This window comes from Oryx dammah, unplaced genomic scaffold, assembly GCF_014754425.2.
Source record: "Oryx dammah isolate SB20612 unplaced genomic scaffold, SCBI_Odam_1.1 HiC_scaffold_16, whole genome shotgun sequence".
Lineage (NCBI taxonomy): Eukaryota > Metazoa > Chordata > Mammalia > Artiodactyla > Bovidae > Oryx > Oryx dammah.
The window spans coordinates 41,064,658-41,091,323 of record NW_024070200.1 but is presented as its reverse complement, the minus strand read 5'-3'; the positions used below and the strand labels follow the sequence as shown (position 1 = coordinate 41,091,323).

At 49.0% G+C, this 26,666-nt stretch overlaps 1 protein-coding gene across 3 annotated transcripts in view; it reads left to right on the top strand.

Annotated features, from left to right (window-relative positions):
* APBA2 (amyloid beta precursor protein binding family A member 2) overlaps positions 1-26,666 on the top strand; it is a 361,135-nt gene that overhangs the window by 293,903 nt on the left and 40,566 nt on the right. For 2 of the 3 annotated variants that reach the window (XM_040257405.1, XM_040257407.1), the window contains exons 2-3: positions 10,408-10,461; positions 23,696-24,682. In XM_040257405.1, the coding sequence (XP_040113339.1) occupies positions 23,723-24,682 (960 nt within the window). In that variant the 5' untranslated portion in view covers positions 10,408-10,461; positions 23,696-23,722. The remainder of the gene's footprint in view (positions 1-10,407; positions 10,462-23,695; positions 24,683-26,666) is intronic. The other variant, XM_040257406.1, reaches the window with a different exon arrangement.

Genomic DNA, 26,666 nt, shown 5'->3' with positions numbered 1-26,666 from the left:
TACCACTGAGCCACCTGGGAAGCCCAGCATTTCTATTAGTGTACCCCACCTCTGGGGCTGGATGAACTGCTGGTGGGTGGGGGTGTGCCATCCAGCTTCATGCTGCCTCCTGCCCTGGCTCTCTAGGACCTACCATGGACGAGCTTCAGGTGACCACGGCAAGCAATTCTGGGGACATCACGTCCTTTGGGTTCATGTCCCAGGGGGGCTCTGACTGGCTGGGAGACCCTGACTGATTGAGGTCAGGCATCCTGGTCCCCAGTGGCCGAGTGTGGCTGTCTGGGCCCTGCCCTGCAAGGTGGGGACAGAGCATCACCAGGGGCGGGGCTTCTGCCTCACTTGCACCACCTCTGGTGCTGTTGGAGAGCCCCGATGTTGCACATGGTCCCCTCACTATTTGCATTTCTCATCCTGTGCTTTTCCTCCTCTTGTCCTCAGGGGCCAGCCGGAGAGTGTGAGTGATGAGAGCAAACACAAATGATCCAAATTCTCTGGGGTCATTTTCCTGACACGTCAGGGTCAAAAGGAGAACGCTAAAAGCATAGCTTAACCTATTCTGTCACCTCAACTGACTGTTTTCTCTAAAGAGGAAAGCAAGCTCAGGATATATGAGGCATTACTGTTGCTTCCACTGTCACTTTATGACAGGAAAAGTGGTTGTTTCAATTTAAAAGGATTTGGACATAGTTCTTTGAATGAGCAAATTGAGGAAGAGAACATGTGTGAGATTTTGAATTTAAGCCCTTAAATATTAGGATTAAAATAAATGGTGTTGGGATTTCTGTGGTGGTCCAGTGGTTAAGACTCCGAGTTCCCAATAGAGGGGGCCCCAGGTTCAATCTCTGATCAGGGAACTAGATCCCACACACTGCAACTAGGACCTGGTGCAATCAAATTAATTAATGAGTTAAATAATAAAAATAAAATAAGTTTTCTCGAGTAGTTCTGTGGTGGTCCTTCAGAGACATCTGAAGGGTCTGCTGGACATGACTCGTCTGGCTGCTTTAACTGGACCAGTTGACTTTGACCAGCTCAACCATGTGTAAGAAGTGAAGTGACCTTCTCTCTAGGACCTACAGGGGAGAGAGAGTGTGTTGATGATCAGGTCCTGGCAGCCCTGTCCTTCTCTGATGGCCGAAAGGCATGGGGAGAGCGGGTGAAGGAGTGGGCCACCCCTAGTGCTGCCGACATCCCTGACCCTTCCTTCCCACTGGGGTAATCTCTCAGGCTCAGTCTCATACTCTCTTAGCTAAAAACATCTCCCTATTTTAATATGTTAATAGAGCACATCCTTAGCTCCTTTCTCCTTTGCCCACAACTTCCTGTGACTCTCCACCCCTTCTAGGGGGCTTTTGTAAGTTCATTATGTCCCCAGAGTGGGCTTCTCTAGTGGCTCAGATGGTAAAGAATCTGCCTACAATGTAGGAGACCCAGGTTCGATCCCTGGGTTGGGAAGATCCCTTGGAGAAGGGAAAGGCTACCCACTCCAGTATTCTGGCCTGGGGAATCCCATGGGCAGAAGAGCCTGGTGGACTACAGTCCATGCGATCACAGAGTCGGAGATGAGCAACTAACACTTATGTCCCCAGAAGAGACCCCTTTCCTTAGTCATCTAAAAGGAAGAAGGGTGTGGCTGTCATGGTTTCCTGTCTTTTACGACTCATCATTTGCAATTATTAACCAGCATTGACTTAATTCAAGTCTTTGGTATTAAATTTTTATTATAAAGCATTCAGCATACAAAAAGGTAAGAAGAATAATGTGATGAACACCTGTATACCCACAACCTACTTAAGATGGAAAGTACTACTGTGTCAATTATCTATTTCCATGCCAACATGTAGTGGTATAAAACAATAAACATTTATTATCTTCACTATGTATAAAATAGTTACCTGATGAGAACCTACTGTATAGCTCAGGGAACTCTACTCAGTGCTCCACGGTGACCTAAATGGGAAGGAAATCCAAAAAAGGGGATGACCTAGAGGGGTGGGATGAGGGGTGGAAGGGAGGCTATAGAGGAAGGGGATATATGTATACATATAGCTGATTCATGTTGTTGTTTGGCAGAAACCAACACAAAATTGTAGAGCCATTATCCTCCAATTAACAACAAATTTAAAACAAGCAAAAAAGAGGGGATATATGTATACATATAGCTGATTCACTTTGCCATACAGTAGAAGCTAACACAACGTTGTAAAGCAACTATACTCCAATAAAAATTAATTTAAAAAAAGAAGGAACTCAGGTCCTGCACATACCCTGTTCATTATCAGCAACTCTGACCTTGAAACATTGCTATAAAACTCCTCACCAGATCCTCCCCTGGTTGGGATACACAGTTTTGAGGGCATGAACCTGCTGTGTCCCCTTTTGCCTGGCAAAGCAGTAAAGTGATTCTTTTCTACATCAACCCCCTTGTCCCCCCACCAATTTACTATCTTTTACATAGAGTTTGTGTGTCAGGGATCTAGGAACAGTTCAGACCCCGGGCTCAGGTCCCTGGGCCCAGGGCCAAGATCAAGATGTGGGCTGGGGCTGCAGTCCTTGGAGGATCCATGTGGCTGTTGGCAGGAGCCTCAGTTCCTTGCCGTGTGGCCCTGTCTGTGGTGCTGCATGGATGACCTCATAACTTAAGATGGAAAGTATTAATGGTGACCAGTTTTCCTCTGAGTGAGTGATATAAGAATAGTGCATGCACTAGAGATGGCCCAGGGAAGGTGAAGTGGGATCCACCTTTTGAGGGGATTGTGCAAGAACTGGTGGAATGTTTGAATCCACCACAATGAGCTGTGCAACTAGAGCCCCTCCCTGCTGGCACCCTCTTGTCCCCACATAGAGGTAACTGCTGTGAGATTTAGATGTTTACACTCACTGCATTTGTCAGCGCAGCCATGCCTGTGAGTTTTCCCATCTTGCAGTATGATGTAACTGATATCAAAGTGTGTGTTTTTTTCTGTAGCTTGCCTTTTCTGCTGCATCTTAGGTGTGTGAGATTCATCCCTGGGAGAACGTGTAGCTGTCGTTTTGGACCTTCTCAATGGTGCATGGGGTTTCATTGTAGGAACATGATGTAACCTGTCTGTTCTCCATTGGTGGATGTTCAGGTGCTTCCCAGGTTCTTGCTGTTACAGACAAGGCTGTTAGGAATACCCAGTGTGTCTCTACATGACCAGAGCCAGATTTGCCTAGAATATTTAGCAAGGCTGGTAATTGTTGCAGGAGACAGTACACAAGTCTTCCTATTTTCTGAAAGCAGCAAAATTTGTTTTCTGAAGAGTGTCTCCTGTTGAGCAGTCCGGCCAGTTTTGCATGTGTTTGTGTGTGTGCGTGCGTCCTGCTTGTCCCATTCCTTGACGACACTTACTATTGTCAGATGTTTTAAATTTTTGTCAGTCTGGTAGGCAAAGTGTCTTAGTTTACATTTCTCTGCCTGCCAGTGAGGTTGACCATCTTTTCATATATTTATATGAAATTATATATATATATGTTTCATGTATTTTTGAATTAGATTCATGTCATTTACTCATTTTCTAAATTCTTTTAAAAATATTTGTTTGTGTTGGGTCTTAGTTGCAGTGCACGTGCTCTTCATTGTGGCACTCAGGCCACTCTCTAGTTGTGGCATGTGGGCTCTAGAGCACGTGGGCTCAGTAGTTGCAGCTCACAGGCTTAGCTGCCCTGTGGCATGTGGGATCTTAGTTCCCTGACCAGGGATCAAACCTGGGACTGCTGCATTGGAAGGCAGATTCTTAACCATTGGACCATCAAGCAAGTCGCCATTTTTGGATTCTTACTGATTTCTTAATGATCCGTCTTTGGGCTTATGTATTATAAATGTCTTCCCCTTTTCTTCCTGCTGACATAATGTGGGAGTTAAGAGTATGGACTCGGGGCTAAGTGCTGGTGTTAAACCCCAGCCCCAGCACTTCCTGTGTGACTTCAATCATTTTTATGAGCCTCAGTTTCCCCACCTGTAAAATGGGGCTGATGATCATGTTCACTACCTTGCAGTGGTGCTGGGAGAATTAAAAGGTCCCCACCTGTGAAGCATGAGTGCCTGTCCTGGTGAGCACAGGATAGATGGAATAACCCTTGCTGCACCAGGCCCCGTGGACCGTGTGGACATCCCAGCATCTTGCCCGGAGCCCTCCAGAGTGCTGTGTCCTCCTCTGGTATGATTGCAGGCAGTGCTTGTCTCTGGCTCCTGGCATCTGGATGTCCCCCCACCCCCACCCACCCAGCATCCTTGAGCTGCCTGAATAGAAAATGGAATCCCAGCATCCCTCCAGGGGACTGCTGTCAGGGGATTGGAAGGCATCAAGTGTCTTGCAGCAAAAATAGAAGCCTCTTTTGCTTAGGAAGGAATAGTAGTGAGGAGAGCCAGGTTGACACAGGCTGGGAGGGCTCTTCCAATCCCCTGCTCCCACCCTACGCCAGCCAGGGTCTGTGCAGACCTGGTGGACTACTTTCTGCCTTGGCACTGAGTTCTGGTCTTTTATATCTTAGTGTCCAGTTGTCCTTTCCTTCCCCAAAGCCAGGCAAGGAGTCCATGACATAGGACTGGCTTAATATCAAGCATCACTAGGGAAACGTGTCAGGATTACAGAGTTGTGAACACCCCTACCACGAAGAGCAGGGGTAGCTCTGCTTCAGTCCTCGGTCGCCATCTACTGCTTGAGGTCAACTTTATGGAAGATGAGGGTGCTGTCGGGTCAGGACATGTTGATTCAACCCCAGTGTTAATCACTTAGCTCGAGACTGTATAAGGAGCTCCCAGGTTTATTTAGTAGAACCCCGAGGGAGGATTTTACATAAAGCAAACATAGAGAAAGAGATACTGAACATCAGAGCCAGTTTGGGTTTGCAGCAGATTTCTCAAGTTTGACACAAATAGAACCACCACACATCTTTGCTGCCAACTCTGCCTTCAGGGTGGTCTCTCAGGCCCCAGGAGGGGAAACAAAGAGCCCCCTTGAGAGAACAGTCCCTTCTCAGTAAACTCATCACATAGAAATTCTCCATGTTGGAATCCGGAGCAGGAAGTGAGGAATCTGGGGACAGAATGTTAGCATCCGTGATGCCTGCCACCTCCAGGCTTTGAAAACTAAACTTTCAAGAGTGGAGGGTGTGACTATTTTATGGTATTGATTTGTGTGTTATCCTTAATTCAGTATTTTAAGAGGGTGTTTAGAAGCCACCTTCTCAAATAAAACAATTGCTTTTCAAACTTGGAGACCATTGAAGTTGGATTTCAAAGCCAGTCTCTTCCCCAGACATTTGTAAAAATGAGAATCATAAGGTTTGAACTTTGATTCTAAAGACACAACTTCTTACCCAGAAGGAGCAAAATAATACCTGTGGGTGTTTATATCAATAAATAGAATTATTAGAAGACTTTCCCTTGCATCTCGCTAGAGGACAATTTAAGATTTTTACTTGTGAACATCCCATTGGTGCCCGCCCATGGAGCATCTCAACTTTACCATCACTATCTCCCAGCCCTGAGCCCTCTTTGTACAATGACCCAGGCTGTGTCCCCTGCGTCCATCTGGCTTAGAGGACCTGGAGCCCCTCTCTGAGGTCGTCTCCTATTTCCCCACAGGCACTAGTCTGTGGGTGGTTCTTGGGACCCCAGTTCTTTCCCTGCCCTGTTATGAGACTGCTGTCCTCGACTGACACTGCCCCGAGGAAGTAGCAGACCCCCAGGCCCCACCCGGGCCCCACTTCCCAATTCCATCCTGTCGTTCCAGTCACACTCAAGGGAACACAGGCCATCTCGCTGCTTACCCGGGGCAGCTTAGCTGAGTTGCAGAGCCAGGTCCCAGAGGCCACCTTGAGCCATGGCTTACCTGCCAGATGCTAACCTTTGCCAGCTGACTGTCTGCTCTTTGAGGAAGCCGAGTATAGGCAAGTCCTGTGTCCACATGGGCTGGCCTGAGACAGCAATGCAAGTGTGAACCTCCATTCCAGGCTTTTCCCTCATGCAAAGGTCCTGCTAGTCTTACAAACACCTGAGTTTAAGGGCTGCTGCAGTCACCAGCCTGGGACCACAGGAGTCCCACCTGAGCTGACTGTGGTGTGCTGCCTCTGATATACCTGATCGTGGCCATGGCACTCTGCACACACCCCTCCCAACGCCCCGCCCGGGGCTTCCACTGAGTGTGGCCGGAGTCCTTCGTCAGCAAGTGATTCCTGGAGCCTGGGTTATTACTGCTCATCACATCCCACCTATTCTTCCCCAGAGTGTCCCAGGTCTTCCTCCACCTGGGTGCCCAGGCCCTAGCCCCTTACAAAGCCCAGTGTTGCCAGTTTAACTCAAGGAAAGTCATTCAGCCATAGCTCACGGGTCACCTGGAGAAAGAAATTTGATTCTGGGCAGTGGGTTGGTGGTTCTGCTGTGCCGATGTTTCCAAGCAGACTTCCCATTTCTGCTGTGGACAGGTGACTTCCGTCTCCTGCTCCTTGTCCCCAGGTGCGTCTCAGGACAGCTCCCAGGTCTGGGAGTCTGTGAAGCTGTGGAATTTGCGTTAACTTTGCGAGAAAAAGCTTATGAAGGTTGGTTCTGACCCTTCTCCCACCAGCACTGCCCTTTCTTGGGTTCCCAGGGCAGCCTCTCCTGCTGTGGTGGGGAGGCTCCTGTGGGCAGGCCTGTCTAGGGCCATGGCCATTTTCCAGATCCCCTTTCCCAACAGGCTGGGCCACCACCAGGCCTCCAGGATCTTTCTGGACCCGGACTCTCCCACTGATTCCCATGCTGTATTATCAAAAGCAGCTGATCACCTTCATCAGCAAATCTGTGAACCATTGAGTCTCAGGAATATTTAGAATTTGTTTATTCCCAAGTGTCTGGAAATGTGACATTTCATATGCCTTGTTTGTGTCCAATTTATTACCAGAAGTGTGCACGTGGAATCACGAGGACCCTCTGAGGGCAGTGAGGTGGCATCTGTGAGAAAATTAATTACTTCTCAAACCAGATACCAATGGCTGCAGCCCCAGTATTCACGGGAGGATCAAATCTCATGGTGTTTGAAGTCAGGCGGCTGAAGGGCTTTGGTTGGCAGTGTTGTCTGTGCCGGAATTCTGCTGTGAGCTTAGAGCTGGTGGGCAGAGGGCCTGCCTTTCCTTTTGCACTGATTCCAAGGTCAGGGGGCCCAGCCCCAGAGGATCCGGTCATCAAGATGTGGACAGGAAGTGTCTCCACAGAGTCTCCTGGTCTCCTGGGACTTCCTGTCTCCAGTCTCACCAGGGAAGCTGGGCTCAGGATGACCTAAAAACCCACCAGCCTGTGCCTGGACTGACCATGTAGACAGTGAGTGGCTGTGTGTTTTAATCTTGTGGGTATTTCCCAGAACTGTGTCCTGAGTTCCCAGCCTGGAGGTTGATGGCATGAGAGGATGAGGGGGTTATTCCAGGATTGGCTGTAAGTTACCAAAAGAGCAGATTCTGGTATTTCTGTCCAATCACACATGACCCAAAGGGACAGAGCAGGTGGCCCGCGCTGGCTGCATCTTGAGGGGATGGGTAGAGACCTGGGACATGTGTTTGGTACAAGGAGGAGTGGCTGGCTCATACATACATGGCTGAGGAGAGCCTGAATGTTCCAAACCTCTGGGTTCATTCTGGCTGCTGTGCCTGGCCAAGTGACGGGTGAACTAAGAGCAAACCAGGGAGGTGACAGTGGATGCCTGAGGCCTTCCTGGATGCCCCCACCCATGACTTTGCTGGACTTGTCTTTGAGATGAGCTGTCTGTCTGGAGACGCAGGTCATGAAAATAACACAGCTCTGTTATAGCCGGCACAAGCCAGGGGCCCCCAGAGGGTGGGAAGAGGGCACTGCCACAGGGGAAAGAAAATTCATATTTTCTTTAGAGAAGATGAGAAGTGGCACTGGGTCCAGGCTGTAGGTGACCTTGCTGCTGAGTTACCGTGCTGCTGGGAAAATGAGAGAAGACAAACACGAAAGGAATGCTAATGAATAGCAGTGGCCAGGAGCCCGGAGCCCTGACACCCCACCATCCACAAGGGGTGCTCGCGTGAGGCCTATAAATAGACAGTTAAAACCGGATGCTAAATTGAGCTAAGATGTGGGCCTGCTTCCTTACGTAAGGAGCCGGGTGCCGCTGGCTGTCCTTCCAAAGTGCTTTGACGGTTGGGTGTCTTTGTATTGAATGTTGGGGAGCAGGTGGGGTGCTCAGACTACAGGTGGATGACATTGCTCTTTTGAGGGACTCACAGGTGGGAGGCAGGGGTGCAGTGGAGGGAGAGCTGGGCTCTGGGATCCCCCAGGCACTTCTGGGCTTGGAGGGATGGGAGATGCTGGATTTCTGGGTGAGGGGCCCTTCCACAGCCAGTGGTGTCAGGGATGGTGGTGGCTGGAGGAGGGAAGGGAGGGAAGGATGGGTGCAGGGGACTCCAGCCTATGCTGGAGGCTTCTTGACCCTTCTTTGCCCTCCTTGGTCACAACTGCCCAGAGCTGGGATGGAGGATGCCCAGGGAGGACCGCAACCTTTCTGAGTGACCTGCTTGAGGTCACAGAGCAAACCTGGAACACACCAAGGAATTGAGGCCCCTCTCTTGACTCCCAGGGAGGATTCTTGCTGTTGGCCATAATATATAGTGACTTTTTTTTTTCTGGCTATACCATGCATCACATAGGATCTTAGTTCTCTGGCCAGGGATTGAACATAGGGCCCCTGTGTTGGGAGAGTGTAGTCTTAACCGCTGGACCACCAGGGAAGTCCCTGGACATGACCTTTAGTACTAGCACTAACCACCAAGTCACTTCCTCCTGGAGGGGTTGGATGGTGGGGTTGGCAGAAGGAAGAGCAAGGTGTTGAGGCTGCCGTGGCCCCAGGTGGTGTTCTCCAGGTTTTGTGGAGTTTCACCTTCATCCCTCCTGTAAGGTGGTTCCCACTGCCCCTATTTTACACATGATGGAGCTGAGGCTGACACTCTGAAGGGACTTGAGAGGCAGCAGAAGCACTTGCCCTTGGAAAGAAACAGACGAGGGAGGCAAATATCCTTGCTTCCCAGGTGGTGCTAGTGGTAAAGAACCCGCCTGCCAATGCAGAAGATATAAGGGATGCAGGTTCGATCCCTGGGTCAGATTGATTCCCTGGAGGAGGGCATGGCAACCCACTCCAATATTCTTGCCTGAAGAGTTCCACGGATGGAGGAGCCTGGCGGGCTACAGTCCATGGGATTGCAAAGACTCAGACATGACTGAAGCGATTTAGCATGGATGCATGCACAGAGTGGAGGCTAGCAGCTTATGGTCATGCGACTTGATCACCGTGTGGCTTGGTCACATTGTGGATCTTGGTCACAGTTGGAGCATCTGCAACCATCTCAGAGCTGGCCCATCATTTTCTTTTACATCTAGACCAATGCATCTGCACTGGACCAATTTTGGGTGACCCCCAGAACCTCCAGTTAGCCATTGGCCAGACCTCCTGTTTTCCCCAAAGAAGGACACCATCCCCTGACTGCAGACCTGGGGCCAGGGTGAAGATAGACTCCCTGACCAGCACAGCTGTTCACGAGATGCTACCAGGAGGTGGAATGCTGGGGAGGAAGCTGCCATTGCCATGGTTTTGGAAGGAACAAAGAAATTCCTTTATTGCTTACTCTGTCTTCAACCAAATGAGAGGGAGAAAAGGCATTTGGATGTGACATTTCAGACCGGAAACCCGTCCTCTTGCCCCACCCCAGGCTCCCCATCCCCAGTCATCTCCTGCCCCACATGAACGCCCATCCAACCCATGGCCTGGCGGTCCTGATGCCTTTGACTCTTTGGCTTTCTTCTCCAGCTCGCACTTGCGAAGCGCCCTCTGTTAAAGGAGACCATGAAACCTAAAGTCCTCTTTCCTGTTCTCTTCCTGAAACTATGCTGCCTAGGAGGAATGGTGGGCTGGGAAGCAGGCAGGGGAGAGGAGAGGTGGCCTGCCTTCTCTCTCATTCCTTTAATCTCCTTTCATCCCCCTCCAGCCCCCACTTGCACACCCACCTCTTCTGACAGTGTCCCAGAATACTGCTTCTGCCAACTAGTGGGGTCAAGCTTTGTTGTGGGAAAATACATATTCATGAGGGCTTTGAGGAGGTTCATTGAAATGCTGACAGCCTCTCCAGCCAGAGCGATACATAAGCCATCGCTTTATTTGTCCAACACGATGTTAAGGCAATGATCATGTGATGAATGGCCAAAGAAACATTTTAATTATTTGTTTCAGGGTGATTTCTGATCATCCCATTAGAATTAGAATCAGTTCACTTTCCCAGGTATTCAAAGCCTCTCACTCATTTAAATTTCTATACCCAAAGGAGCTCTCTGTAGGGGCATCCATGTCATTTCTGAAACCAAAGTAATTTCCTCTCTTTTCTTCTGTTTTATTCCAGAAAGATTGCATCACCAGGAGGGTTTTCAGGACCTTACCAAACCGCTTGTTTTTGGTAAGAATTGAGAGGTTACCTTGCATGGTGTGTGTGGGGTTTGGCTTCTGACCTGTGTGAAACCGAGTCGTTTTACTGGAGGGTTGCTTCAGGTGGGGCTGTACAGCTGTCTGGTTCTTCACTTCCTGGGTAGCTGGGTCTGTGTGTGAAGTATGAAAGTGTTAGTCCCTCAGCTGTGTCTGACTCTTTGTGACCCCATGGATTGTAGTCCACCAGGCTCCTCTGTCCTTCACCATCTCTCAGAGTTTGCTCAAATTCATGTCCACTGAGTCCATGATGCCATCCAATCATCTCATCCTCTGTCACCCCCTTCTCCTCCTGCCTTCTATCTTTCCCAGCATCAGGATCTTTTGCAATGAGTTGGCTCTTCAAATCAGGTGGCCGATATATTGGAGCTTCAGCATCAGCCCTTCCAATGAATATTTAGGACTAATTTCCTTTAGGATTGACTGGTTTGATCTCCTTGCTGTCCAAGGGACTCTCAAGAGTCTTCTCCAGCATCACAGTCTGAAAGCATCAGTTCTTCGATGCTCAGCCTTCTGAGCGCTGAAGAACTGAAGAAAATAAAAGACCTAGTAGAATATTATTGTATCTTGAAATATCATTAGAGTATCAATGATATTGACAATTGACAAGAAGCTGAGCTCCCTTAGCGATTGCATTCCCCCACCTGCAGTGTGCAGGACAGTCATTTAAGTGAATACACTGATCAGTGTTCTTTGCAGAAAAATATCTTTCTTCTTCAAGAGAAAAGTACAACAAGATGGATATTTTTAACTGATAGTTACACCAGAATAAATCTCTGGGAGGAGATCTGCAGAGAGAAGAGACTTGGGTGTATTTACTTTTCAACTGCAAGGGAAACATCCTGTCTGTAACTTTAGAATACTACTTCTCAGAGCATGCCTGCTGCCTTTTCACAGATATCTTTGTGAATGTGCTTCCACTCAAATAGAAGTTGGGGGCTATGTTCTATTTTTTTCCCCCTGGAGACTTACATTCTGGGCCTCACTATTCCTATGACACTTATACAACAGGCCCTTGAGGTAGGAAAAGGTAAGACACATGTGTGCACAGGTCCGTCAGAAAAGACCATTAATATTAGCAACTTCTTTAAGAGAATTGGCACTAAAGGTTTTTTTATTTTTTCTTTACTTATTTGTTTTATTTTTGGCTGCACTGGGTCTTTGTTGTTGAGAGGAATTTCTCTAGCTGAGGCAAGTGGGGGCTACTTTCGCATTGTGGTATGAGGGCTTCTCATTGTGGTGGCTTCTCGTTGCAGAGCACAAGCTCTAGGCTTTTGGGCTTCAGTAGTTGCGGTTCCCAGGCTCTAGAGCATAGGCTCAAGAGTAGTGGTGCACAAGCTTAGTTGCTCTGAGCCATGTGGGATCTTCCCAGACCAGGGATCAAACCATTGTCTCCTGCATTGGCAGGCAAATTCTTAACCACTGGTCCACCATGGAAGTCCTAAGCCACATTGAAGCCTGCTTTGTGCTTTACTGCCTGACCGCTGGTCTCTCTGTGGGCTTGTTCAACACAGAGAGTAACCCGTGGTCTGACCCTTCGCAATGTCCACCCCAACTCCTCGTGGATCATAGATGGTAAGGAAGTCTGTGATTGCATGTAGCTCTGGTTTCTGACACTTTTAGAAGCTCATTGTCCTCATCTGTTCAGTGAGGACTCATAACTCGGGGGCGTGGTCCTGAGAAAGAACCATATGACAAATGGGGAGGGCATAGCCCATGAAAACTCCCCTTGCTGCCTCTTCCTTCTCAGAGGAGGCAGAGAGCAGCCGCTACGATTGCTTCCCCGCCTTGGTGTGTGTGTTCTCAAGCACTTGGAAACGCCTGCTCTGACACCAACTTTTCTTTTTTTTAAGTTGCATGTTAGGAGAGAAAAAATTCATCAACACCTTTTTTTTAAAAGATGGAAAATGTTTCAAGAAAATAGCACTCTGAGCCGCTACTCAGAGCCCAACATAATTTATGTGATTAAATGATAGGAAGTTAGCCATTTCTCTATGTAATTTTTATTAATGTTTTCAGATATAGCTAATTATATGCACTTCTAATTAATTACATGAGTGTTTGCACTGGCCTTCTTTAATTGTGTTCAGTGGAGTCCCAGGAGATGGTCCCCAAAATAGTGGCCCATGTTCAGATCTGACTGGGGACACACTGTGTGTCCCATGCCCCCACCCCCACCCCCACCCCCTCCCCGGGTCCCAGAGAGCCATATTAAAAGCCTTGACTAGTCTTGCAAGAAAGCAACTCATTAAATTCTGCCTAATGCCTCATTTTCCAAACTTATTTATACCACTTGCACTCCTAGATCCACCAGAAAATGCTATTTAAAGTCAGAACAATTCTAACACCCTAGCTTGGGCTCAGACTGCTTGATAACTTATATATTGTTTGGTTTTTGTTTTAATTTCCTTTTAAGTTTTTTATTTTATATTTTTAAAATTTTGTTTATGGTGGGTCTTAATTGCAGTAAACAGGCTTTCTCTATTTGCAGGCTTCTGTTTTTGTGGTGTACAGGCTCTGGAGCACATGGGATCTCTAATTGTGTCACAAGGGCTTAGGTGCTCCGTGGCATGTGGGATCTTAGTTCCCTGACCAGGGATCGAACCCTTATCCCCTGTACTGGAAGGAGGACTCTTAACCACTAGACCACCAGGGAAGTCCCCAGGGTGTGTATGTTTATGGAGCCAACCCTTCAGTCTCCCTAAACAACACTGCTGGGGTCTTCCCATGGGGCAGGTTGTCCTCCAAAGAGCTGTGTTTTCATACAGTTGTGGTTGCCACAGACTCATCTGAGACCATCATGTACGGTCCTTCAGTTGTGTGCACATGTGCAGGGAAATGTGGGGATGGCATGCCAGCCCTTCAGGGGGGCTGTCAAGATGAAGAGTAGTTCTTGGATGTGCCTCCCCCCCTCCTGCCTGGGCCCCTCTGTGGCAGAGACCCTCACTTCCAGGGAAGGCCCTGTCACTGACCATGTCCTGGCCTCGGGGTTCAGAGCTGGGACTCAGCTCCCAGGGAGGTCCTCCTGGGAGAGGCAAAGGGAGCCCCTGCACTCTGGTGATCAGCTGCTGGGGGATGTGTCTGGTGCTCTGGTGGCCACGTACCTTTGTGTTAGGGAGGTGAAGAGGGGACCCCGGGGAGGTGACCAGTCAGTGTAGCTGGTTGTGCAGGAGGAAGTGCCTCTTGACTGCTCATCTTGAAAGGAGAGAGCACATTCCTGGGACAGAGAGGGAGGGAGGTGCGGCAGAACCTGGCCTGACAAGGACGGAGGAGCGGGAAGGTGAGATAGCAGGGCAGACTGCCCCTATTTAGACGGACATGGAACCTGGCAGGGTTTCACCAGGGGCCAACTCTTGGGATGAGTGTGGAAGACAGGAGCCAGGGTGAACTGGCCCTACAGATGCCTCTTGTGGCCCCGGGGGGAGACGATGTGGCCGAAGGAAAGGCTGTGGGGTGGAGGAAGGGCCCAAGGGGAACCTCTTGGGGAGGAGTGTGCAGGAGGTTCTGGGGAAAGAGTGGTCAGTGAGGGCAGGAGGTGGGACCTCGAGGGAAAGGAGGTCACCTTGGAGGTGGGAAAGGATTGTTGGATTCCAGCTTCAGGACGGATGGGGGAGTTTTTGAAGCGTGGATGGAAGCAGAGAGTCAGGCCACGAGTGGGGGTGGACTCAGTGTGAGCCTGAGGGGACCAGAAAGTGCAAGGAAACCAGGAGGAAGGAGGGGGCTCAGGTCTCTCTGGCTGTGGCTTAGTGATGGCTGCCCAGAGACCGAGAAGGATTATAAAAGACACAGTGAATGTAGGCTTTTTCTTCTGCATGGAAACTGCCCAAGAAGCCCGGGAGAGGAGAGTGTGAACAGTGGGAACAAGATATTCTTCAGTGAGGACGGAAGATTATGTTCAGTGTGGTCCAGGGATGAGGTGGTGGGTGTAAGGATGCAGCGAGGAGCGGGGAGGGAGAAGGGACTGGTGAAGAGAGAATCCAGGGGTTTCTAGGTGTGATCTCGTCTCTCTCTGGGAAGTAGAGCTGAGCCCAAGACATCAGAAAGGAATCCCTGAGATGCAAATACATCCAGCACCTGTGTTCCTCTTTTGAATGAATGTCTCCAGGCGTGGCCAGGGCACTTTGGGACAGTGCTGTGACTCACTTTGGTTGCTCGTGAGAGTCGTCCCCAGAGATGACCGCCAGTATTATTTTCAGCCATGAAGATGCCGGCGTATCTGTGCGACCTCCCCAAGTCCTGGCTGAGGAAGAGCGACGCTCTTTGGGAAGTGTGTCTGTTTTTTGTTTGTCGATACCCAGTCTTTCCAGCCCCACTTCGGGTCCTGCAGCCAAGCAGAGGCATCGTGTGGTGGGAGCACTGTGAAGCTTGCCAGCCTGAGACCTGTCCCTTGCCAAAGAAAATTAACTCTCGCCTGGGAGACCGGGAGATTGCACTTTAGAAAAATCCATCAGCTATGCAGACTGGTTAGCTTAGGGATAAATCCTGATTTCCTCTCCTTCTCTCAAGCTTCTGTGGGGGTTGAGGGGGTGGTTGTAGATTGGGCTGGAGTTTGCAGCATTCCAGCTGTGCCCATGTTAACTGCAAGGACTCTGTTGGGCTCTGGAAGCCCCCATGGCCTCTGCTCCTCCGTGAGATCCTATGCAGGCACAGAGCAGCCTGGGGGCAGCCCCCTTGCTTGTGATTCCCCTTCTCTCTGCTGCTTCTTCCAACCCCCTCCCCTCGGCTGGTCCAGAAGCAGCCAGTGCACTCCTCTCCTGGGCATAGCTCTGTGCCAGGCAGACATAGAAGTAGGCTTAATCAGTTTCTTCAGTTCTGTAAGTGGAGGTCTTGATTTCTGCTTTCCAGAGAGGAAGATGGCTCGTGGACATGAGGTCTTAGACACTCGGGCTGAGCTGGCTCTGCCGGGCATGGCGTCATGAGGGGAGCCTGCAGCAGGCCTCCTGGGTGGGTTCCGAGGCACCCACCACCTGCAGCTATGGTTGCCCAAGGTCACAGTTACTGCTCCTAGGAGGGAGGGGTCCCAGAGAGATCCTGGGGCCCAGCCCTGCTCTGATGGAAAGTTGCTTTGCCCCCTGAAGCATTTTTGTTTTTTCATCCTGTAAAGAACTTGGGGTAGGGCAGGGGGGGAAGCTTAATGGATACAGGGTTCATTTGTACAAGATGAAGGGAGCTCGGGGGATGCATGGGGTGGTGGTTGCACAATGGTGTGAATGCATTCGATGGCACTGAACTGTGCCCTTGACAGTGGTCTGGATGGTAAGGTTTATGTTGTGTTTATTTAACCACAGGTAAAAAAACAAAAGCGAGAAAGAACACAGCATGTAGCTAGTAAACGCTCACTCACTGAACAGGCCCGGCCGTGGAGACATCGGCGCGTATAGATTCTCCCCACAGTTCACGCTCTGAGTTTCCGCTCCCACCTCTCTGGGACTTGGTTTCCAGCCTCTCTTGCTCGTCTCCCCAGTGTCATTGTCACTGTCTCTGTCCTTCTTCCAGTCTGGCCCAGCTGTGTCTAGGGTGGTTTTACCAGGATGGAGTGTGTGTGTGTGTATGTGTATATAGGTGTGTGTGCAACTTAGTTCACACCTTCTTTTTTAAAAAATTTATTTACTTTTTAATTGAAGGATAATTGCTTTACAGCATTTTGTTGTTTTCTGTCAAATATCAACATGAATCAGCCATAGGTGTACATATGTCCCCTCTCTCTTGAACCTCCCTCTTATCTCCCTCCCCATCCCACCCTTCTGGGTTGATACAGACCCACTGTTTGAGTTCTCTGAGTTCACACCTTCTTGATACGTGTGTGGTGTCAGTGCTCAGTTATGTGACTGATTTTTGAATATTAAACCAACCTTGCATTCTGGACTAAATGCAACTGAATTGTGACATATAATTTTTGTATATAAACTGATTTGACACTTTTTTATTGTTTCTTTGTAAACTGTTTCAAAGTGACTTGCCTTTCATTTTGTATTCATATAACATCAAGTTCAGGTTTGGGTATCAAGGTCATGGTAGCCATTTAAAGTGAGTTGGGAAGTGTATATTTTTTTACGTTCCCGGAAAGATTTTGGGTAATACTGGTGTTTTGTTGTTGTTTGATTTTGTTTTTGTGACTGTTTGGAAGAATTCAATTGGGAATCCACTGGGATTTGAAGTTATTTGATAAGAGGAAAGAGGATTTTAAATTGCAGATTCAATTTCTTTAGTAAATATTGGACCATTTGGATTTTTGTTTCTTTTCGTGTCAGATTTGCTAAGTTTTGTTTCAGTAACTTGTTCATTTCCTAAAAATTGTCACAACTATTAGTGTTAAGTTGTTCATAATATCCATTATTATATTTTACAAGTATCCACCTTTCTTTCCTGATACTGTAATTTGTGTACTTTCCCTCTCTCTCACCTTTTATCTCTCACCTTTAGTAAATACGGGACCATTTGGATTTTTGTTTCTTCTAGTGTCAGATTTGCTAAGTTTTGTTCAGTAACTTGTTCATTTCCTAAAAATTGTTGCAACTATTAGTGTTAAGTGTAAGGCCGGCCCCGGGGGGCCCATGATTGGCCGCCGCTCCTCTCCCTCCCGCCGGCAGGGGAGGTCCCTAACGGAAGGAACCTCCCAGATCCCGGGGACCAATGACAGCACACTTCGCCAGCTAAAGCCGCCCCACCCCAGCCACATAGAAGGACCTGTCAGCCCGCGTCGCCTCGGCCTGGCGACCTATCTGAACCCTCGTCCATCTAGCCTGACCATCCCTCGAAACAAACATATAAAAACCACCCCCAACAGGGTCCAGGCGCAGACTTCCTGGACCTGTCTCGTTCGGGTCTGGGAACCCCGCCCGGGAGTGCTCCCCCATTAAAGCCTGTTAGACACTCATTTGGAGAAGGCAATGGCACCCCACTCCAGTACTCTTGCCTGGAAAATCCCATGGACGGAGGGGCCTGGTGGGCTGCAGTTCATGGGGTCGCTAAGAGTCAGACACGACTGAGTGATTTCACTTTGACTTTTCACTTTTGTGCATTGGAGAAGGAAATGGCAACCGACTCCAGTATTCTTGCCTGGAGAATCCCAGGGACGGGGGAGTCTGGTGGGCTGCCGTCTATGGGGTCGCACAGAGTTGGATACGACTGAGGCGACTTAGCAGCAACCGCAGCAGCAGACACTCTTTTGGTATCCTGGTCGTCTTTACCTAACATTTGGCGCCCAATGTGGGGCTCGAACCCACGACCCTGGGATTAAGAGTCCCATGCTCTACCGACTTATAAACTTTGGGTCAGGAGACTGCATAGGGAGCAGTGCTGTTCTATTAAATCAGGGTGCAACTGACCACAGTTAATATTAACCTTGATCACCTGGGAGTTATGCCTCGTCTCCAGGAGGGGGCAGTGTCTGCACAAAATATATGGAGGAATTCTGCTCAGGGGTTTTCTGCTTTTCTCTTGTTTATTGTTTACATTGTGTGAACTCAAGGATATTTATTTTATACTTTGGATTATACAGTACTATTTTATTTATTGTTCAGATTGTTTCAACTTTCACCCTTGTCTAATATAAAATGACAGAGTCTTGTTGTTTCCTTTCTCTCCAGGAATTTGGCATCTCAAGTTCTTTCTTCCTAATGAATTTTTTTTTGGGTATAGTTGCTTGACAACATTGCATTGGTTTCTGCTGTACAGCAAAGTGAATCAGCTGTATGGATACATATATCCCTTCTTTTTTGGATTTCCTTCCCATTCAGGTCACCACAGAGCGTGGAGTAGGACTTGTCTGGTGGCTCAGACGGCAAAAGTTTCCCTGCAGTGTAGAAGACCCGAGTTTGATCCCTGAGTTGGGAAGATTTCCTGGAGAGGGGAATGGCTACCCACTGAGGTATTCTTGCCTGGAGAATCCCAGTGAACAGAAGAGCCTGGCAGGCTACAGCCCATGGGGTTTCAAAGAGTTGGACATGACTGAGTGACTTTCACTTTCTTTTCTGCTTGGCCTTGTTGCCTGGCAACCACCATTTTCTGCTAGTTTTCAACCATTTATGGGTGCACAGCTGCCTTGGAGAGAAAAGCCACACAGGATGCTGAGATAATTTCAGTGTTTTTTCATGCTTGTCGGGATCTCAGCCCCTCAAGTCCTAGCTGCTTTGGCAGTTCTCTGATGCTTCCATAGAAATTGAAAAAAAAAAAAAACCATCAAAAGTTACTAGTTGTTACTGGTGGGGGGATTAGACTGGTACAAGCTGGTACACCATCATCAGAAGTAGACTTTCTCAGGCACAACATTTTTTATTCTCCCCACTGTGTCATGGGTGATGATATCTTGTAATGCACATTTTGTTTATCTATTTAAATTTTTTCAAGAGGTTTATTTATTTGATGTGGACCACTTTTAAAGTCTTTATTGAATTTGTTACAATATTGCTTCTATTTTTATGTTTTGGGTTTTTTTTGTTTTGTTTTGTTTTTTGGCCATGAGGCATGTGGGATCTTAGCTCCTCTACCGGGGATTGAACCTGTACCCTCTGCATTGGAAGATGAACTCTTAACCACTGGACTGCCAGGGAAGTCCCTGTAATGCATATTTTATATGTCATAAATCATTCTTTGCTTTTCCTTCATTCTTATCCTTTGTCACAAGGGCTATAAAAGGATTGTCTTCCACCTCCTCTTCAAGGCAAGGGAAAAAATAATGATCTTGGAAGAAAATAGCCTTTATTATAAGCTTGTGATGAAAGGAACAGATGGGAGAACTGTGTGAAATGGGCTTTTCAGTCTTGGGGATAGAGGGCCAGTGCAGTTATTGGTGCAAGATTTTGGTTTTTCCTTAAAGAAATGAAGCCTCTCTGCCTCGTTAAGAGTGGGCTTGCAGAAGAGCACTGCTTCAGGGCTGAGCTTTGTGATTCATGTGAGCATGTCTGGCTGTGAAAGCACAGCTTTAACTGGATCAAGCAGGATACGTAAGATCTTCCATGTGTGATATAGCTAAACCTCGTCTCTGCCACCCTACACTTGATGTCTTCCAGGTTTCTGTCAACTGCAGTTCTGAAGAGCTGCAGTCTTCGTTATCATCATCCCTGGTCAAACCAGATCATTGGAAAATCCCCACAGATGGATGCTTATCCACGAATTGATGACTTCTAAGTCTGATCACTCAGTTGGCCACTAATCCATCTCATTTTGGATATCCAACTCATCAGCATACTTCAGTTTGAGCCACAGGAAAGTTAGGAAAGACTTGTCATGTGTCTTGCTGAAATTCAGGTGTATTCTCTCTCTTTAGGGTCTCCCTTGCCCATCATCGTACATGCCTACTCAGAGAGGAAACATGGTGAGTTTCACAAACTCATTGTCGGCTCATAATGGCCATGTTAAGAAAATTTTTATTGGAGTATAGTTGCTTTACAATGTTGTGTTGGGACAACTTCACTTTCAGAGACCAGCCATCTGTCACTTTAGACTCTCTATCCCAAAGGGAGCCCTGTGCTACCCAAGACAAAATCTGCCTTCCCGTTGAAGTACCTACAATCCTGTTCTGTACTCCGTGCTCCATCTCCAGATCTGGAGCCCCAAGGTCAGGGATCCTGGGTTGGCAGCCTGCTCCACCCTGCAGTGGGCCTTGCAGAGAGGTTAGACAGCACCCGCAGAGAGATGCCCAACCATAACACAGGCAGTGGGCACTCTGCAGCTGCTGTGATGAGGTGGGACCATGAGGAGGTCTGACCTACCAGTTCCTGGAGGGAACATTTTCCATCTTTATCCAAGCCATCCTGCTCAGATCTGGCCTTGAAATCCACATTGCTCTTCCCTGTTCAGGAAGGAGACTGACTGAGGGGGTCATCATGGGGCTTCAAGGCAGCTGCGATGAATTGTGTTTAGTCTCTCAGATCTGAAACCTGCAAACCTGTTTTCCCAAGAAGTTCTGGAACTTTTATTCTTGATTCCAAAGATATGATGGCTGGAGAGTGGGCAGGTGGCTGGCTTCTTGTCCAATGTAGTGGTGCACATTTGATCTCAGACCAACAGCATTGGCCCAATTCTGACACCTGTTAGAATCACAGATGTAGATAATGGACGAGTGGACACAATGAGGGAAGACGAGGGTGGGATGAATTGAGAGATTGGGATCGACATATATATACTACCATGTGTAAAATGGATAACTAGTGGGAAGTTGCTGTATAGCACAGGGAGCTCAGCTGGGTGCTCTGTGATGACATAGAGTGGTGGGATCAGGGGTGGAGAGAGGTCCAAGTGGGAGGAGATATATGTATACATATAGCTGATTCCCTGGTGGCTCAGACAGTTAAGAATCCACCTGCATTGCAGAAGACCTGGGTTGGGAAGATCCCCATATTCTTGTCTGGGAAATCCTGTGGACAGAGGAGCCTTGGGGGCTACAGTCCATGTGTTCACAAGGTGTAGGACACAATTGAGCAACTAACACTTTCACAGCTGATTCACATTGTACAACAGAAAAGAATACAATGTTGTAAAGCAACTATACTTCAATAAAAAAAATAAAATCAGACAATTGCTCAGAAAAATGGGAAAAAATAAACAACTGGTCAAAAAAAAAGAGAGAAGAAAAGCACACCCTCAGCCCCACCCAAATGTCCTGAATCAGAAGCTCCAAGGGTGTAGCCCAGAGTTCTGAGCTCTAGGCTCTGAAGTGTGGGGACTGACTGGTGAAGGACCTGCCAGATGCCAGTCGGAGATGCCACAAGGGGACAAAAGGGCCAGGGCCTTGGGACTGACTATGGACAACCGGGCCTTAAGCGGGTCCCTGCCCCGGACCCAAGACAGCTCTGGGATCTCTGTCCTCAGCTGGAGGCCAAGACCAGAGTCTGCTGGTGACAGCACCCCAACCCACCCCAAAATTGGCGCCGGCCACACCCTCTGGGGCAGGTGAGAACCCAGGAGGCTAGGGAAGTGCCCAGGGATCCTTGCCAGAGGCTGCCTGGTCCCTCATCCCTCACTCAGTCTGCACAGGGGGACCTCGCTCCCTACTTCTCCATCAGCTGCCAGCCACACATCAGTGACTGCCAGCTGACAGCATGGGCATCCTTTTGAGTTTTTGTCTTGAAAAGTCAAGAGCAGGGCCCTCATTTGTTAAGTACCTGCAGTGTATCCCCTCCTCAGACTTTTCTAGGGTCAGAGGTTTCTAGGAGATGGGGAGGTGGGGGCGAAGGGGAGGGTGTGTGTGTTTGTGTGTGTGTGTGTGCATGCGCGTGCACTCGTGTTTGAATGCGTGCGTGCACACAGCCAGGTCTCCTACCAGGAGAATCATCGTGTACGCTGTTAGCAACAGTGGGGAGGACACAGCTGAGCCCAGGTGTAGTGGGGAGCTGCCTGTCAGCAGGAGCTGGCCCTTCCCCAGCCAAGGACGAGGGCGCCTGTGTGTGGGGAATTCAGGGGTACAGAAACCCAGGTGTGCTCCAGAGGGGGGGCTGCCACAGGTGACTCCTGCATCTTCCCTTTTGTAATCCCTCCTCCGCCCCCACCACCCCATTAAATACCCCAGAGTTCCCTGCTTCCCCCAGAGGAAACGTTTGTGAGGAAGTTACATATAAGTAGAGTTAAATCATTTAAAATAAGCCAGGAGAGGCTGGCTATTCAAAGAAATCCCCAGAGAGATCTTTTATTCAGAAGATAATCATTTGACAGAGTGATGGAGCACCCTGCCCTTTGTCTCAGGAGTTTCGTCTCACCTTTTGGGATTTCCTTTTACACGCTTCCAACTGCCATCACTGGAGGATGTGCCCACCACCCCCACCCCCCGACCTGCAGAAAGTCACAGAATGTTCTGGGTTGGGGGCAGGGCTGGCAGACAGCCTGGGGAGAATTGCGGGAAGGCTGGCTGATGGTGTGAATGATCACCTGGGTGGTGCCTCCATTGGGTTTGTTGAGACTCTGGGGCGGGGGGCTTGCAAGGTCTTTAGGTGTTCCTATGTCCCGCAACACAGGTAAATGCCACTTTAGTGAAAGTGAAAGTTGCTCAATCGCATCTGACTCTTTTCGACCCTGCGGACTGTAGCATGCCAGGCTCTCTGTCCATGGGATTTCCCAGGCAAGAATACTGGAGTGGGCTGCCGTGCCCTCCTCCAGGGGATCTTCCCGACTCAAGGATTGAACCCATGTCTCCTGCATTGGCAGGTGGGTTATTTACCACTAACGCCACCTGGGAAGCCCCAGAAATATCATACTCAAAAATGAATAAAGGAGGGAAGTGAATAACACTGTCTCATCACTCAAATCAAACCTCTGCTGGGATTTAAATGGATTTCTTCACAGTTTATTCTGTTTATTGGGTGGTGAATAAATTACAGCAGCATATTTTATGCAATAAACTCTTTGTAAATATTTTAATTGCCGCATAATTGTCTTACAAATGTGCTGTGCTTAGTCACTCAGTCCTGTCCAACTCTTTGCGACCCCATGGACTGTAACCTGCCAGGCTCCTCTATCTGTGGGATTCTCCAGGCAAGAATACTAGAGTGGGTTGCCATTTACTTCTCCAAAAAATGATGTAAATGAATTTGTTTACAAAACAGAAACAGACTCACAGACATGGAAAATTAACTGTGGTTACCAAAGGGGAAAGGGTTGGGAGAGGAATAAATTGGGAGTTTGGAATTAACACATTCACACTACTATATATAATCTAGATAATCAGCAAAGACCTACTGTATAGCATGAAGTGAAGTTGCTCAGTCGTGTCCGACTCTTTGCGACCCCATGGACTGTAACCTACCAGGCTCCTCCGTCCATGGGATTTTCCAGGCAAGAATACTGGAGTGGGTTGCCATTTCCTTCTCCAACTGTATAGCATAGGGGACTATATTCAATACCTTGTGATAACCTATGATGGAAAAGGATCTGAAAAATATATATATGTTTATACATGTATAACTGATTCACTTTTCGGTACACGAGAAACTAACACATCGTAAATCAACTATACTCCAATTATATAAAACAGAGAAGTCATGAGTGAGTGGCGAGTTGGGGGGAAGCAGCAGGTGTCCTGGGGAGTCGCCAGGGTCCCCTTTTCCTCCTCTAGCCCTGGTGCCCTCATGTCTCTTTGGCAGGGCTTGCAATGGTCCTGACACCGGAGTCAGCTGAGGTGGGGTGTCCTGTCATCTGAACGGACACGAGTCACATCTCCTGGGCGCGATCCTTGGGCCAGGTTCTGACTCTCCTGTCATCCTTCCTCCCTACAGTGGCTGCCGCCTGGTGACGATGGCCGTATGAGCCCCACCATGGCCCACCGGAAGCGTCAGAGTGTGGCAAGCAGCCTGCTGGACCACAGGGCGAGGTCGAGCCCGGAGCCCGAGAGTGAGGATGCGGAGCTGGCCCTGGAGGAGTATGTGCCCACTGACCTGGAGCTGGCGGCCCTGCGGCCCGAGAGCCCAGCGCCTGCTGAGCAGGGTGGCCCCGACCAGAGCCCTGACGGGGACTCCAGCTCTGACTATGTGAACAACACCTCGGAGGAGGAGGACTACGACGAGGGGCTGCCCGAAGAGGAGGAGGGCATCACCTACTACATCCGCTACTGCCCCGAGGACGACAGCTACCTGCAGGGCACGGACTGTGACGGGCAGGGCTACCTGGCTCACGACACGCGCCACCTGGAGACAGATGAGTGCCAGGAGGCGGTGGAGGAGTGGACGGAGCCCACGGGCCCACACGCACATGGCCACAGCGACCCGGGCAGCCCTGGCTACCGAGACAGCCACCTCTCTGTCCCTGAGGATGAGGCCTCAGTCCTGGACTCCCGGGACCAGGAAGAGGACGTCCACTACTGTCCCAGCGAGGAGGCCTACCAGGACTACTACCCTGCCGAGGCCAATGGGAATGCAGGCAGCATGTCGCCCTACCACCCGAGGCGCAGGGACGGGGACCCAGAGGACCAGGAGGAGGACATCGACCAGATCGTGGCCGAAATCAAGATGAGCCTGAGCATGAGCAGCATCACCAGTGGTGGCGAGGCCAGCCCCGAGCGCGAACCGCGGGGGCCTGAGCCGGGGCCCGGGGACTCCCCCGAGGCCTGCCCACCGGCTGAGGCCAGCCGGGGCCCCAGCAGACACGAGGGCAGGCCCAAGTCGCTGAACCTCCCTCCTGAGGCCAAGCACCCCACCGACCCTCAGAGGAGCTTCAAGACCAAGACCAGGACCCCGGAGGAGAGGCCCAAGTGGCCCCAAGAGGAGGTAAGATTCTGGCTGGCCCTGGGGATGTGGAACGAAGGGCTGAGAGCAAAGGTGTCCATGCAGCCCACAAGTCAGAATGCAAGACAGCTCTCCACGTGTTCAGTTATGCATGGACTTCCCAGCCACTCTTGTTCACCCATCAGATGCCGTAGTAATTGCCGAGGAAATCTTGTTGAGGGTGATTGGCAACCTGGGCTCCCAGCAGACCCCCAGACCCCCAGCAGAGCTTGGGTCCTTCCCCTGCTTGCTCTGGATCTGCTTGTATGGGTGTGGTCCCTGAGACTGTTGCCCCTCCCTGGGTGGTTTTGGTCAGTCACAGGGATCTGGTACTGCTGGCAAGTGCAGACAGCTGTGGCCAGTGGTTGGGACAGCCCAGCGGCAAGGGGCAGCAACCTGAGTGCATTTCACAGGGGCGGTTGAATCTGGTGACACTTCTCTGAAAGCCTGGGGGCCTTGGTGTAATTGGAAATTCGCTGTAAATAACCATTTTGCAAATAATTATTTGAAGGTTTGACAGAGATGTGGAGAAGAAATGCATGCTAATGAGGCCAGTGGATTTAAGCGTAACTATATTTTCTTTTAATTATAGCAAAGTGTAAATTGTAATAAACACTTTTGAAAAGCTGCCTTTCAAAAAAACCTTGTGTATATAAAAAGAAGATGTGATTATTAGATGCATATAAAGGAACATCTATTTGGCTAATTCTGTGGACAAATGAAAATGAATTGCTTTCATATATTTTTTATTGGGATATAGTTGCTGATGCTGGGAAGTATTGAGGGCAGGAGGAGAAGGGGACAACAGAGGATGAGATGGTTGGATGGCATCACTGACTCAATGGACATGGGTTTGGATGGACTTCGGGAGTTGGTGATGGACAGGGAGGCCTGGTGTGCTGCGGTTTATGGGGTCGCAAAGAGTCGGACACGACTGAGGACTGAACTGATAGTTGCTTTACACTGTTGTGTTAGTTTCAGCTGTACAGCAAAGTGAATCAGCTTATATCAGGGGATATATCCCCTCCCTCTTGAGCCTCCTCCTACCCTCATCCCACCCCTCTAGGTCATCACAGAGCACTGAACTGAGCTCCCTGTGCTATACAGCAGCTTCCCACTAGCTATCCATTTTACATATGATAGTGTATATATGTCAATTCCAGTCTCCCAGTTCATCCCACATTCTCCTTTACCCCGTGTCCACAAGTCTGTTCTCTATGTCTTCATCTCTATTCCTACTGTGCAGATAGGTTCATCTGTACCATATTTCTCGATTCCACATACATGTGTTAATATACAGTATTTTTTTTTCTCTTTCTGACTTACTTCACTCTGTATGTGTCTCTCTAGGTTCATCCACATCTCTATCTACAAATGACCAAATTTCATTCCTAGTTCAGTTCAGTCGCTCAGTCATGTCTGGCTCTGTGACCCCATGAACTGTAGCACACCAGGCCTCCTTGTCCATCACCAACTCTCGGAGTCCACTGCCAACTCCTGGAGTCCACCTAAACCCATGTCCATTGAGTCGGTGATGCCATCCCAACCATCTCATCCTCTGTTGTCGCCTTCTCCTCCTGCCCTCAATCTTTCCCAGCATCAGGGTCTTTTCCAATGAGTCAGCTCTTCGCATCAGGTGGCCAAAGGATTGGAGTTTCAGCTTCAACATCAGTCTTTCCAATGAACACCCAGGACTGATCTCCTTTAGGATGGACTGGTTGGATCTCCTTGCAGTCCAAGGGACTCTTCTTGAACACCGCAGTTCAAAAGCATCAATTCTCCAGCGCTCAGCTTTCTTTATAGTCCAACTCTCACATCTATACATGACCACTGGAAAAACCATAGCCTTGACTAGATGGACCTTTGCAACCAAAGATGGAGAAGGTCTATACAGTCAGCAAAAACAAGACTGGGAGATGACTGTGGCTCAGATCATAAACTCCTTATTATGGCTAATAAGGAGTTCCTTATTATGGCTAATAAGGAG